At 33.3% G+C, this 14,144-nt stretch overlaps 1 protein-coding gene across 2 annotated transcripts; it reads right to left on the bottom strand.

Moving 5' to 3' along the window:
* Positions 1-1,594: 1,594 nt before the first annotated feature.
* Positions 1,595-8,602, bottom strand: LOC130798117 (uncharacterized). Of its 2 annotated transcripts, none has more exons than XM_057660990.1 (8): positions 7,174-8,602; positions 6,133-6,256; positions 5,474-5,591; positions 4,786-4,822; positions 4,421-4,673; positions 3,779-3,890; positions 3,178-3,276; positions 1,595-2,122 (listed from the first exon to the last, which is right to left on the bottom strand). In XM_057660990.1, the coding sequence occupies exons 1-6, from the start codon at positions 7,405-7,407 to the stop codon at positions 3,793-3,795; spliced, it is 864 nt and encodes a 287-aa protein (XP_057516973.1). In that variant the 5' UTR covers positions 7,408-8,602; the 3' UTR covers positions 1,595-2,122; positions 3,178-3,276; positions 3,779-3,792. The 2 variants fall into 2 exon arrangements, with proteins under 2 accessions (XP_057516973.1, XP_057516974.1); XM_057660991.1 differs by having other exon boundaries at positions 4,442-4,673.
* Between the last annotated feature and the right edge of the window lie 5,542 nt (positions 8,603-14,144).

Below are 14,144 nucleotides of genomic sequence, written 5' to 3'. Positions count from 1 at the left end.
TTGCGATTACCTAACATTCAGCTTATCTTGAATATTGCATTAATATATGAATTTCTGACTTGCAGAGACAATATAAGTATATATAGTTTCAAGTTTCAAATGACACTACTATTTATAAAATATGTACATTACTATCAAGTGAGAAAATCCTAAATTGAGTGAGAAACAGCTAAATCAAGTGAGGCAAGAAAAAAAAAACCTAAATTTATAAAATAAAATACAATGATTGAAAAATCAAAATAAAGATTAACATATAAAAATCAAAAACAAGATGAACACATAAAAATCAAGACTAATGACAAATTGGAAAAATCAAAAGCAAGATGAAGAATAAAATAAAAATTCGAATAATCAAGCCAAACACAAAGGAACAAATTGGAAGATATTCAATCTAACCGTTCAGCGCGATTGAGTGAAAAAAACATACAGATTAAGAATGGATTGTGGTTGATAGAAGCAAGAAACTAATGAACATCAATGGCGGTGGACAGATTTAGCATTGGTCAGGAGAAGAAAACCACTGTGAAATTTCCGTGGGTAATTTTATTGAAAAATCAAGAATGAGAAGCTAGAGAGAGAAAACAAGAAAAGGCAAACGACAGATTGGAGAACGAAAAACTTGAATAATGCCTGCTAATCACGGACGTTCATTTATTTTCTTAAAGATCCAACGACTGAGATTAATGATTTTCAGTTTTCAACAATATAATTGATTTTCACCGAATCCAAATCATATATATATATATATATATATATATATATATATATATATATATATATATATATAAAATTGATTTTTCAAACTTATGCTATAATTACTTTCCTGTGTAACATAATAACTTTTACAATTAAGTGTTTTTAGCTTAATCACCCCTTAGATTTTATCTTGTTGAAATCAAGGGTTTAATAAAATGCTTCTTATCCTTCACATTTTCACCCTTCTCATTAAATCCCTCTTATATATATATATATATATATATATATATATATATGTATATATATATATATATAAAAGTTTATTTTAAACTTTTTTCTTTACAAAAATACGTATAACTTATAAAATAGTATGTACCTAAAAAAAGAAAAAAAGGAAAAAGCCCATCTGAGACTGAAATGGAAATAACAAATGACTTAAACACTGGATTCAAACAAAATCCAATATTTAAGGCAGGACTGAACATTAAACAAAAACTTTTGAACTGGAGTCTTCATGAGAGTGTGTAAGTTAGAAATATATCCATCCAAGTTCAGAACAAACAATTTGAACTCTGAAATCTCCGCTGACTTGGTCCAAAATGGCTTAGCTGCGAAATGAGATACTCTGCACTGCGACAGTCAGTACTCAGCATATGTACAACCCAGATGATACCAAGAACACATCCACACGAAAACGTCAATTTCTGTACTTTTGATTTCGCTCCTTTTATTATAATTTTGGTAATTTTATAACTTACAGCAAAACTTGTGTTTCTCGACATACAACCTACCTCACCTGCTTGCTGATCTTCGAGCCCAGAGTTTTATAAGAGTAATTCTAGGGTACTTGTACCATGGCTACAACAGAAACTGAGCACAGCTGAGTAAATACATGCGATTGATAAACGAGGGACTGATATAAATGGGTCTTTAACCTTCTTTCATATTTTGAAATTGGGCTTCCAAAAGTATACAAGTATACATATATAACATATGCTATACTGAAAATGAAGAGCCTAAAACCTATATGCACAAGACATGGATGGCACCTAAAGATAACGCTGCTAGATGCACGAACGTAAAATGAACACCAGAGATTAAATTCTATACAACCCACAAACGGGTGAGAGGGAGGGGGGAGTTTTGAGGACTACACTACGGAAGAATCAGATATTGATTCTAACATGGATGTGTATGTTTTGTACAAGATAATTTTTGTTTATTTTTACAGGGGCCGCTGGATAACCGTATCCAACAACTTCAATGCATTAATGTGGTCAGCTTCGTTGAGCACTGCACTGACCACTATGAAAGATTTACGATGCACAATGTTACAGGAAGAGCAAACCGTTCTGTCTTCCCTATTTCTTCTCCACTGGAAGGACTTGGCAACCTGACTTCTCTGACGAGCACGACACTGTACGACCTGAAATAAAGGAGAAGACGCCCATGTCAGGGAATTGAGTAAAATCCACAACTATCCTTCACTATTAAGAATTTCACACCTCAACCATGACTCTGTGACACAGTCACTGTCGTCTTAGAAACATTCAAGGTTACCAAATAAAGAAATGGCGTATACTTTAGGGGTGGCCTAAATTAGATACAGGGCTTGTATAATTTGGACAGTGTATTGGAAAAGACACTACATCATACATGACCAAATACAATAATACAATAAAACAATAAAAGAACACTGGTGCAAGCAGCTCTCGAAAACAAAAAGGAGAATAAAAAAAAGGGAGCCTCAAAAGGCCTTCAAATCTGCCCGTTTTTTAAGGGGCTCTACCGCTCTACATTTGAAGGAGTTGTTGGCTTCCAGTTTCCAAAGAAGTTCCAATATAACAAGCTGGCAACAGATCTAATACGAAAGAATAATAGACGCCTTATTCAAAAAAGATACTCAATTCAAAATAAAATTCATATTGCAAATCTCAAAAACTTGAGGAACTGCCATTTGCACTCTATGGTCAATCTGCAGAAACTATCCTCTTACCATTTGAGAGTAATTTTAATCATAAATTAATAATAGAAAGGACAGAACAACTGTGCTGTCATTATTGCTTCTAAACTTTAATATGAAGTTGTATGGTCTATCCCCACAAACGGACATTAAACTAACGGCTTAATTGGTAAACTTTAAGGTGAAGTTGTATGGTATATCCCCACCATTTAGTACCGATTACCAAACGAGCCGTAAGACTTTCCTTGAGATTCCTATGAAGAACTAGAATGTGAAAATTTTAGGTCATGAAAACATTTATTTCAGCTATCCTTAATAATGTTACTCAGAAATTGAAAGTATTACAAGGGAAAAGAAGTTTTACTTTGATTTTACTACCTTTTTCTTCAAAATCATTCTTGCAGAGGTACATTTAAAATTCAATAGTATGAGAAAGAGGAAGATTTAGGAAAAGAAACAAATTGGCAATGGCTTCCATTTTAAAGAAAGAGATACAGAACTAGGAAGAGAAGGCGTACCTTTAGAATGCAAAATGATAAAGTTGCAAGGCTAGATCTGAAGCCCGCCACTTAAGTAGCAGAGCTGCTGTTCTTAGTCCCACTGCAAACTAAGGCTAACTGCACATATTCAAGCAATGAATACGGAGAAATATCCAACACGTCAATTGTCAAGCATAGACTTATGACTAGAGGTGTTTAACGGGGGGCGGGAGGGGGGGGGGGGTGGGGGGTTTGACCCAACACATCAAGGATCGAGTCACGTTTTAACGGGTCATTAGCAGGTCGGGTCAATAACGGGATGAGTCATTAACAGGCCTTGGTGTAAAGGGTCGGGTCGGATAATTATAAGAACTAATTGCGAAAAAAATTTACCTTTTTTTTTATATTTTTAAATAATAGTATTATATACATAGTGGATCGACCCAACGGGTCATAAAATATAATAAAAAAAATTATTTTATTAACTTTTAAAAAAAGGGTCAAAGTGGGTCGGATTTAAACGGGCTTTGACCCGCCCCGCCCCGGTTAACATTTGACATGACCTGCCCCGACCTATTTAAATTTTGACCCCACACGCCCCGACCCATTGAACACATTTACTTATGACCATAATACTCACCTAAATTAGTCTTCTCAAGCAGTTGTTTGGTCAGAACCACCACCTTGAATGAACTGAGGAGAATGTCCAGTGACCATGAATTGAGGTTGTCCGGGAATTGGAGATACCACACCTGAAAAAGACAAATCACTTAACTATCACTAAAATGAAAGAACATATGCCACAACAGAGTCATTCAAATAGCTATTGCCTTTGCAGAGACGAATATAATAAGCATAGACTTGATCCTGAAATTAATGGAATAACAATACTAACTACTGAATTGCTCCGATAATATTTTCCAACAGCAAGTTAACATGAACGTTCCAATAAGAGAAAAGACACCTTCACTACTGAGATTTCTGATCTTGGAGAAGCGACAGCACCACCCCCATCCCCCATCTCATTTCTTGAGAAGTCTAGGGCAACAATGAACATGCCGTTTGAGCCCTTTTTGCGTTTCTTAAGAAAACAAGCTATAAGTTTGCAATCACATGTCAACAAGTATTGCAATACCTTAGTGAAATCTATCAATGACAATAACTTCCAAAAAGTAGAATCCGCTATCACCAAAGACATAATACTAGATCGGAAGGAATACAAGTATACAACACCAACACTAATAGTTAGAAAGACTAATTATATGTGTTTTAGCATATTTACTTTTAATAGGAAGAAAATTGCCTGGATGGTACGGTGACTGAATGCTGGGAATAGAAGACGTTGTCATAGCATTAACACCAGGACCATATTGCACAATTTGGTGGCTGGGCATTGGATAAGTTTGCATTGGTGTATAACCGCCCCCTTGAACTGATTGACCCAGCTGTCCATAAGGATACATGGGCGCACTGGGTGTTCCAGGAACACCATACAGCTGAAGATACTGCTGACCCAGATAAGGGTTGTAAAGGCCCTGTAAAGGAAAGGGTGATAAAAAGGCAAGGACTAAGTACTAGAATTAAAATAAAATATATAAAAGAACTTCAGGGAAAATCCTAATGTAAGGTAATCTGAAATACTCATACCTGTGCATATGCATATTCAGGTCCATATGGTTGATACCTGCAAAGATAAAAGCACATTACCACAATTTGTACAACATAAAAGTAAGAGTAAAGGCAAAGAGAGGGGGAAGGGGCATAACACAAAATGCACAATTACTACATCGATAGTTCCTTAAAAAACCTAGCTGAAATCATTACTTACAGTTTAAATTATTCCTTGTTTAGACTAAATAATTTACAAAAAAAGTCTACTTGTTTTGACAATCTCATGTCATTACAACACTAGCATATCAAATTCAGCACCAAAATTAAGGCATACAACATTCATTACAACGTCATTTCATCACGCCAATGCCGTTAACTGGCTCCTAAAGTGGGGTTTGAGAGGGTCAGGCGTACGCAACCTTACCCTTATTAGTGATAAGGCTAACAAAGACGTTGGTTTCGATTGATCCTTAGTATGAAACACTTTTATGCTTGGCTGTAACATGACGGGTGTTGTGCAGCAAAAGATTGGGGTAAAAAGATCACAAGATATAAAGGCATACAAACATCTGGGACATTAACTCCACATATTTCCAATAGAATTTTGTGCAAGAGTACAATATCCATCTTCTTCAACGATCACAAATTCACTACATCAATACAAAAAATATGGAAAAAACATGCAATGCCGAAATATTCCATAGATACACAAGCAATAACCCACCCGTACATAGAGTACACAAATCCTTGCTGATAGTTGTATGGAACAGGCTGCTGGTAACCAACACCTCGTATTGAAGCATGTGGATGTCCAATGTAGGGGCCAGGTGACCTTAAACGTCCTATCAGAAATTTTCATTAGGCCCAAGTAAACAGAGAACAAACGTTAAGTTGCCAAGTTGTCATCAATTAAAGCCTCTTACAGCATATAACAAACATCCACAAGTTTTGCATGGAAAGCAAACGGTTAACTCACAGCAAGAGTAAGATCATTAAGTAAGAACATTTTCCATAATTAACAAGCACATGATAGAGGAAATAAACAATCCTAAACTCGGATATGATACATAAATACTACAAAACTACAAATCATGCAGAAAATGATATTAAATATTTAAAGAAAAATATAAAGATACCAAATGACATAGCAGGAAATAAACAATCCAAAACTCAGATTTTGATACAAACCATAAATATTACTACAAAACCACAAATCATGCAGAAAATGAATTAAATATTTAAAGAAAAATATAAAGATACCAAATGACATAGCAGGAAATAAACAATCCAAAACTCAGATATGATACAAACCATAAATATTACTACAAAACTACAAATCATGCAGAAAATGAATTAAATATTTAAAGAAAAATATAAAGATACCAAATGACATAGCAGGTCGAGGTCGTCCAAGTGATGCCAGATTACAGTTGGCACGACGTCCATCAATAACAGGTGTAGGATCCATACAAGCTCTCCTTGCAGCTTCAGGGTCCCGGAAAGTTACCTAAACCCTCCATAGCAAACACCCCAAAACACAAGCACGGTCAGTCACTTCACTGCTAATAGCACCCGCACCCATTATAGTATAATATCCAAACAATTAAACAAGAAAGCAAATTTGCAACTACAAAGCATATTCTTTTAAGATGTACTCCTCACCATAGTGCAAAAATGTGGTTTCGGTCACGATCGCGAAAATGATTGTAAAACAGATATCATGATCAACACGGCCTATATTTCGGTTGCGGTAAACTCAAAAACGTTTACGATACGGTCGCTATACTGTGATGTGGCCCTATTTTTGCACTATATTCCTCACATATTCAATCTTTCTCTTCGTTCTATCCACATATTTTAATTATTTAATCTTATGTCTCCCTAACAATCAAACAGCTAATCAAAAAGAACATGAATTGGTGCTTGTAGCGAATTCAATGGCACAACCTACTAACTTTGACAACGACTGTGTTGTTTAGAAATATTGAGTATCAATCAGCATATCCAAAGTAAATAACAACCAGTTGGTAAAGACTATTTCATAATTTTGAGGCTAACTCATGTCTTAGGATTATTCTCGTTCACAACAAAGCCCTTATAGCTATACAGCAACAAACTTAGAGTGGAAATACTAACAAATTTTTCCCATTTTAAAAATAGTCCATCACCCAATATAGCAACTTAGGTAATTTAATAAGCGTTCCCATCACATCAACCAACATTAATAACATTTCATTACGCAATGCCATTAAACGGATCCCATCTAGACAGGATTGGGGGGTCGGATCTACGCTAAGAAGTGCAAATGATTTAATGACCTTTTAACAGTTTTTATAATCTGAAACCAATGAAGTCGGAAAGCCTAAATGTCATATCAAAATGTCATTTGACAACTAACAGGAATAAAAGTGGGGGAATACTCACAAAACCATAGCCTTTAGAACGACCAGTATTCTTATCAGTGATAACAACAGCTTCAAGGATCTCACCAAATTGTTCAAAATACCTTCTCATAGTTTCACTTTGAGTTTCCCAAGCAAGACCTCCAACAAACACTTTTGTGTATGTGGTATCTCCAAATTGAGAATTCAAGTATGGCAAACCCGAACCAGAGCTCGATCCCGAACCGGGTCGACCCTGAATCGGCAGATATGCCATCAATTCAATTCAATTCAATAGATTACTAACCAGATCAATTCCAATATGTAGACTTTTTAAAACCCAGAAAAGAAAAAAAAAGAAAATTTAAATTTAGAAAGAAGAAGCAAAGCCCCAGAAAAACCCTAGAAAATCCCAGAGAAGAGAAGAAAGTGGAGGCGAGAAATTGACCAATCGAAGCATAAGGTGGGTTTTAAGGGGTGAATGAAAAGAAAATGAAATTCTTTTGAGAAAAAGTAGATAACTTTTAATTATTAGGAGAAAATCAATTTGAATTATTAAAGAGAAAAAGAAACCACAAGTAAGAGAAAGTTGGGACAGGACATGGGCAATTGGGCAATTTAAAGCACAAGAAAACCCTAATTTTCAGGAGAGAGAAATTTTAAAGGTGGGTTTTTTTGACATAATTAGAACTCCAACCATGGTAGAAGATAAAGAAGAAAGAACATATTTTTTAAATAAAAAAAAAAAGGGGGGGGGGGAAGAAAGAAAAATTGGATATAATGAATAAAATCTACAACAAAAAAAAAAGAAAGAAAAACCTAAGTTTTAAGGTAAAGAAAATTTGAAGTTGGGGTTTTTTGACATAATTGATTGAAACTCAAATCGTAATAGAAGATGAAAAAGAAAGACCAGTTTTCTATGAAAAGAAAAGGAAAAAAAACAGGGGAAGAAAGAAAATAAAATATAACCAAATGGAAAATAGAATTAATCTTCAAGCAAGACAAAAAATAACTCTAAATTTCAGAAGGAAAAAAGAAAAATAAAAGGTGAAGAAGAAGATGAAGAAAACAAAACCAATTTTAAAATTTTCATAAAAAAAAAAAAAACAGGAGAAGAAAGTAAAATTGGATTATAGGGAATCAATCTTCATACAAAACAAAAATAATCCTAAATTTGTGAAGAGGGGAAAATTAAAGCTGCGTTTTTTTTTTTTGACGTGGATGAAAGTTTGAAACAAAGTAGCTTAGAATCAAATTAGCTCAGAATCAAACAACCATGGAAGAAGATGAGGAAAGACCTAATTAATCAATGAAAAAAAGGAAAATTGGAGTAAAATTGGATATACACAATTGGAAAAATAGAATTAATCTTCCTTAGTGAAAAAAAAGAGAGAAAAAAAAGAAAGAGAGAGAAAGGTGCAGTAGTTATGTTCAAAAATTTAATGGAGGAAGGAAAAGTGGTCCCCCTTGAGTTAGACTAATACTCTTTTCAGTTCAAAATTAGTTACAATTTGGTACCAGTTAAGGTTATTAGAATAAGGTTCTATCTAAGATCGTTGAGAGTCTAAAATCAAAATTAGTAGAATAAGATCGTAGAATTATGTGATCTTACAAATATATACTAATGTGCTTTAGACTATTGATTATCAATTATATTTATTCTCTTTTTAAGTTTTAAAATGTGAATAAAAACTTATTTGACTTTATTTATTAAAATTCAAAAAAAATTATTTTTAATAATCATTTTCAAACTGCAAATCAAGAAAAACTTGGATTTTTTTAAAGACATTGATATAATTATTTTAAATATATATATATATTTATACATAAATGTAATCCGTAATATGAAAATTTTTTACGAATGAAACTATCTATGATCATGTAGGATCGGATCGTAGAATCGTGTTATGATCTTAGCACCTAAAATCTTGAGCTAAGTAGGATCGCACGATTCTACCACACTAAGATCTTACCTACAATCGAATCGGTCACCTATTTTTGAATCGTAAGATCGTAGAATCGTAGATCTGAATCAAGATTCTGATAACTATGCTACTAGTAATAATAGAAAAATTGCTTACAATAATTCAAATATTTTTATAATTTTTCTAGTAATAGTAATATCTATAAATTAATGATAAATAATTCGAATATAAGGTTGTTTGTTAAGAGTAAATCGAGGTAACTCATTATTTGTTAAATGGTAATGTTACAAGAGAAAATCTATCTATAACTATTACTAAAATAAAACACCGTAGATGTCATCATATTTTAAAATTGTTGACGTGTTACTTTCTCAATAAAAATTTTCACTCTGTAACTCAATGATGTTCTCATTGTATTTATTACTAATGTTTATATTTATAACTTTTTTATTTTCTAATTATGACTAATATTATTAATATTGATTGATTTTTTACTTATTAGATCATATCATTTAATATATTAGAAAATTATATATTTTATTTTATTTTCTTTCAATTATTTATAAATTTTTATGATGTTATTTATTAAATGGGTAGATGATATTTTAATTATTTTATCATTTTTTAATTTAACCTATAAATACAGGTTATTATTTGAGCAATAATATTTTTGGGTAAGCGACTTAATAGTTAGAATTATTTATAGTTAATCAAATATTGAAATTATTATAGAGAGTTTATTTTAAAGGTATCTTATTTAGGGTAATAATATATTCCTAAAAAGAAGTATTCTAGGCTAACAGAAAAGAGGGATGAGTCAAGTTTGAGAGTGTTTGGCATGTAAAAATGGAATTAAGGGCATGTTCTTCTCTTCGTCTAATCTGATTTTGCCGCTTTTCAATTCCTTTCTCAATTTTTCTATAAACTCTAATATTTTCCCCTTTCTCTCTCTACAAGCTTCTGTAATAAGAGAGCACAACCATTAATGGTTGATTATTGTTCAAGCTCGAGTACAAGCAAGACGTGCGCGTTTGGCGTTGGAAACTCAAACTGAACAATAGAAAGCCACAACAAGAGGCTCGTGTTTGAGAAATAGAGGTACTTGTTGCTCCATTTCTATGGAATTATAGCTTATGTAATCATTTTAATTGAACTTTGATAATCTCCAAATATTTTTGATCTTAATTCTTGGCATCATTCATAAAACCATAATTACTATTTCGTGTTAAGTATTTTTTTTCTACATTACTATAGAACATGGTGCAAAAACTCGCCCGAGTTGACTCGAGACGGACAAGAGTTGGAACAATTTTGCAGTATACCGTTCCGAAACCCGTTTCTACATTATGATATAGGCCTTTTGAACCAGACTTATCGCTTGCGACGATCGCGATTTGCATTTGTTTGGGGCAAAATCATGTCAAAACCAACAATTCTACCCAAAATACCCCAAAAAAAATGATAAAATAACTAAAAAGTACTTACTAATGCGACTGAGAAACTATTATACTGATGTAAGGTTAGGGCGTGAAGCTTTGAGTGCTTGAAAATGGAGTATATGTGTAGTTTGGTGGAAAGATAAGAAAAAGATGAGAAAGGATGGTATAGTACTCTGCAAAAAGTTGATTGAATCAACTTTTCTACTTGTTTCTATAAGAATCCCATATGATTATGATGGTTGTGGCTGCACGCCTAATACTTCTTGAATTGTTTTGATTATTTTTATAATAATACGCCCTTCTATTTATTTTACTTGTCTTTTTTTCACACTTATCGAGGTAATATTTTAACTCTTAATATATTTTAACTTATAGATTAAAAATAAAATAAAAATTAAAAGTGATTAATAAATAGTGACCAAAAATAAAAGGGACAAGTAACCAAAACCACGATCACGTTTTAACATCATGACTATTTCTTAAATTATTGTGGCCTCGTGTTTGGTTCAAGAAGAGTATATAATATTGTTATTGGTTATTCATGATTAACAACATGGAGGCTCTATGATGATTTTTGTTTCATATTTCATCCTTTAAATATCAAATGCTAAGAAATAATTTTAATTTTACATCTTTTTAATTGTAGAATATGTCAGAAGAATTAATTATTCAAGAGTCACGAAAGCGTAAAAGGAAAAATGATGATGATAGAGATAATGTTTTGTCGATTATGAGTTTCATTTTAGTAGTTTTAGGAGCACAATATAGTCAAAAGTACAGGGTGAGAGAGGTCTCTTGGGATGAAAATTTCCGTGCTCAAAAGAGGGCCTTTTGGATGTTAGACTTGAAAAATGATTGGATATGTCGTGATCAATTGCGTTTTGACACACACTGGTTTGAAAAGTTATGTAACATTTTGCAAAATCAATGGAGGATTAAAGACTACTAGATATGTAACGGTGAATGAAATTGTCGCAATGTTCCTTCATATTCTTCCCATGATTTAAAAAATAGAGTAGTACAAGGGATCTTTGCTCGTTCAGGAGAGATAGTGAGTCGTCAGTTTCACATCGTACTTTAAGCCATACTAAAACTAGGGAAGTACTATATTAAACCAATTAGTCACAATATTGATTGTTCTGAGGACATTAAGTGGAGGTAGTTTAGGGGTGTTGTTGGTGCCCTTGATGGGACCTATATAAAAATGACAGTGCCTATTGAGAATCGACCCCGCTATCGAGATAGAAAGGGGGATATAAGCACAAATGTCCTGGCTTCCTGTGATTCAAATCTTTGTTTCATGTATGTTTTACCTGGTTGGGAAGGATTGGCTTCACATCCTTGCATCCTTCGCGATGCTCTTCGGAGGCCTGATGGACTTAAAATACCTAGGAATAAATTTCTTCTTGTTGATTTGGGATTCAATAATGGTGAAGGATTCTTAGCTCCTTATAAAGGCACTCGGTATCATTTAAATTTATGGCGAGGGAATACTCCAACAAATTATAAGTAGCTTTTTAACTTGAGGTATTCCTCGGCTCGAAACACAATTGAAAGAGCCTTTGGGTTATTGAAGAAACATTGGAGTATTCTTAGACATCCGGGTTTTTTGGGAAAGATGACTCAAGTTAGAATTATAAATGCTTGTTTTATACTCCATGCGTGAGGGAAGAGAAACTGGAAGAAGGGGATTTATTACATGAGGTAGATAATGAATTATCAAATATAACCGGAATTAATGAAGAAGAGGAAGAAGATTACATTTCACTTGTGCGTTCATCACCCGAGTGGAATAATTTTAGAGATGAGCTTGCAAGAAAAAATTTTTGCGGATTACCAAAGGCGAAGGGCACAACCTAGTAACAATTAAAGTGGGAGAGATTGAAGAAGCATTAAACTATTTAAGGAGCCATCAGATGTGGTATCGAAGATAATATAAAGAATTGTTGTGTATGATTGAAGCTTAGGATGGTTTTGTAGGCTTTGCATAATAGTTTGAATATGGTAGTACTTAAGTACAATAGTTTTATAGGCTTCTTTATTTGTACGTTCTGCATTTCTGCTAGTTGTCCCCTGCTGTGGCTTGAACTTTCCAGATTATTGAAATTTCAGCTATCTTTGCTGTTAATTTTGTTCATTTCTTACTTGATTTTATAGGCTTTACATTTACGCACTAATCTGATCAGTAACTTTGTAAACTCACATCTTCCATTCAATTAGAATTTGATAGACAACACATACAAGCAAGTATTAAAACAATGTAACAATCACCTTGTGATAACTTGCTTCAACATTAAATATTGCTATACTGTTAAGGAACAAACAAATGGATGCAATTCTCCTTTCGAGTCATTTTGTAGTTTCTCTATCATAATGAACAACACAAATGAAAAGGTAGTTGGGTTCAAGCTCAATATCAAAGAGAGGTTACATATTTTCGACTCCCAAATGGATGCAATTCTCGCTTCAACATTAATTAACCAAATAAATGAGGTTAATAAAGGTGAAGGTGATTTCAAGCCTCAAACTTATCAAGCTGTTGTTGATAAGTTAAGCAATGAGTTGGGCAAATTTATTATGATGGATCATGCCAAAAATAGGATTAAGGTATTGAAAAAACATCATGCAATCATCACCGACACTCAAGCTTAGACTAAGTTTGCGCGGAATGATGAGAAAAAGATGCTTGAGATTAGTATGAATGATTTTGCCCAATGGAACGAATATTGTAAGGTATGCATTTTTAATTGTCAATCAAACATAATGAGATTATATCCTTATGTTGGACACTTTGTGCTCTTGCCCTTAATGGATTAATTGTGAATTATCGTGATTATGTTGTGTTATATGGATTGACTATTGGTGATTAATGTTTGCATCTTTCTTTTTCAATGTTATGCAGGATAATCCAAATGCCTCGGCATATATGAACAAAAGGATTGAGAATTGGGATGACATTTGTGCTTTGGTGTCAGTGGATAGAGCAATTGGTGATGGTGCTGAGTAACACGAAGAGTCAGCTGTTGCTTTGGAGACTGAAAATCAAGGTGCCCACATCTCAGATGTAACTTCGGGAGAGTCTTCAAGCAACAAATTAAAGAGGGATCGCCTTGCTGATGTTGTTACTAACTTTGTGGAAAAATTTAAGGAGTATATGATATCAAGAAACCCTCCAAAGCTCGATTCTAAAGAGGTCTACGATATTGTTTCAAGAGTTGTCGGACTTGATCAACAGGAAGTATTGAAGGCAGTGAAGCGATTTTCGAACAATATAGAAGAGTTTGAAATGCTTAAGACTTTACTTGATATTGAAAAGTTGGATTGGGTAATATTATGTCTTCAGTCTTAGTAATTTTCTAGGAATTTTAGTTCATTAGTAGTACTATAGTGTATTAGTCTTTCTAGCTAGATTTTAAAGTTCAATAGTAGTTGTAAAGGAATGAATTTGTGGGGCCAATTATGGGCAATCTCTTAGGGGTATCACATACTCAAATTTTGAATGTAATCGGTGTGCTAGTATTATATTTTACCTCTTCATGTACTTCATATATTAGGTGATTTTGCAAGGATGACTGAATTTTGTAATTGCAATTGCATATAGTTACCAAATAGTTTTAGAATTTGAAATCAATGATTTGTAATTACAAAGA

The sequence above is a fragment of the Amaranthus tricolor genome, chromosome 13 (assembly GCF_026212465.1).
Source record: "Amaranthus tricolor cultivar Red isolate AtriRed21 chromosome 13, ASM2621246v1, whole genome shotgun sequence".
Taxonomy (NCBI): Eukaryota; Viridiplantae; Streptophyta; class Magnoliopsida; order Caryophyllales; family Amaranthaceae; genus Amaranthus; species Amaranthus tricolor.
This window is presented reverse-complemented; position numbering and strand designations above follow the sequence as displayed.

Bases quoted from the DNA above. Each gene is read 5' to 3' on its own strand.
- LOC130798117 (XM_057660990.1), bottom strand. From the start codon at position 7,407: ATGGCATATCTGCCGATTCAGGGTCGACCCGGTTCGGGATCGAGCTCT. The intron at 5,592-6,132 runs GTATCTTTATAT...AATTTCTGATAG, and splicing joins TCGACCTGCTATGTCATTTG to GACGTTTAAGGTCACCTGGC. The intron at 4,823-5,473 runs GTGGGTTATTGC...TTATCTTTGCAG, and splicing joins TTTGTGTACTCTATGTACGG to GTATCAACCATATGGACCTG.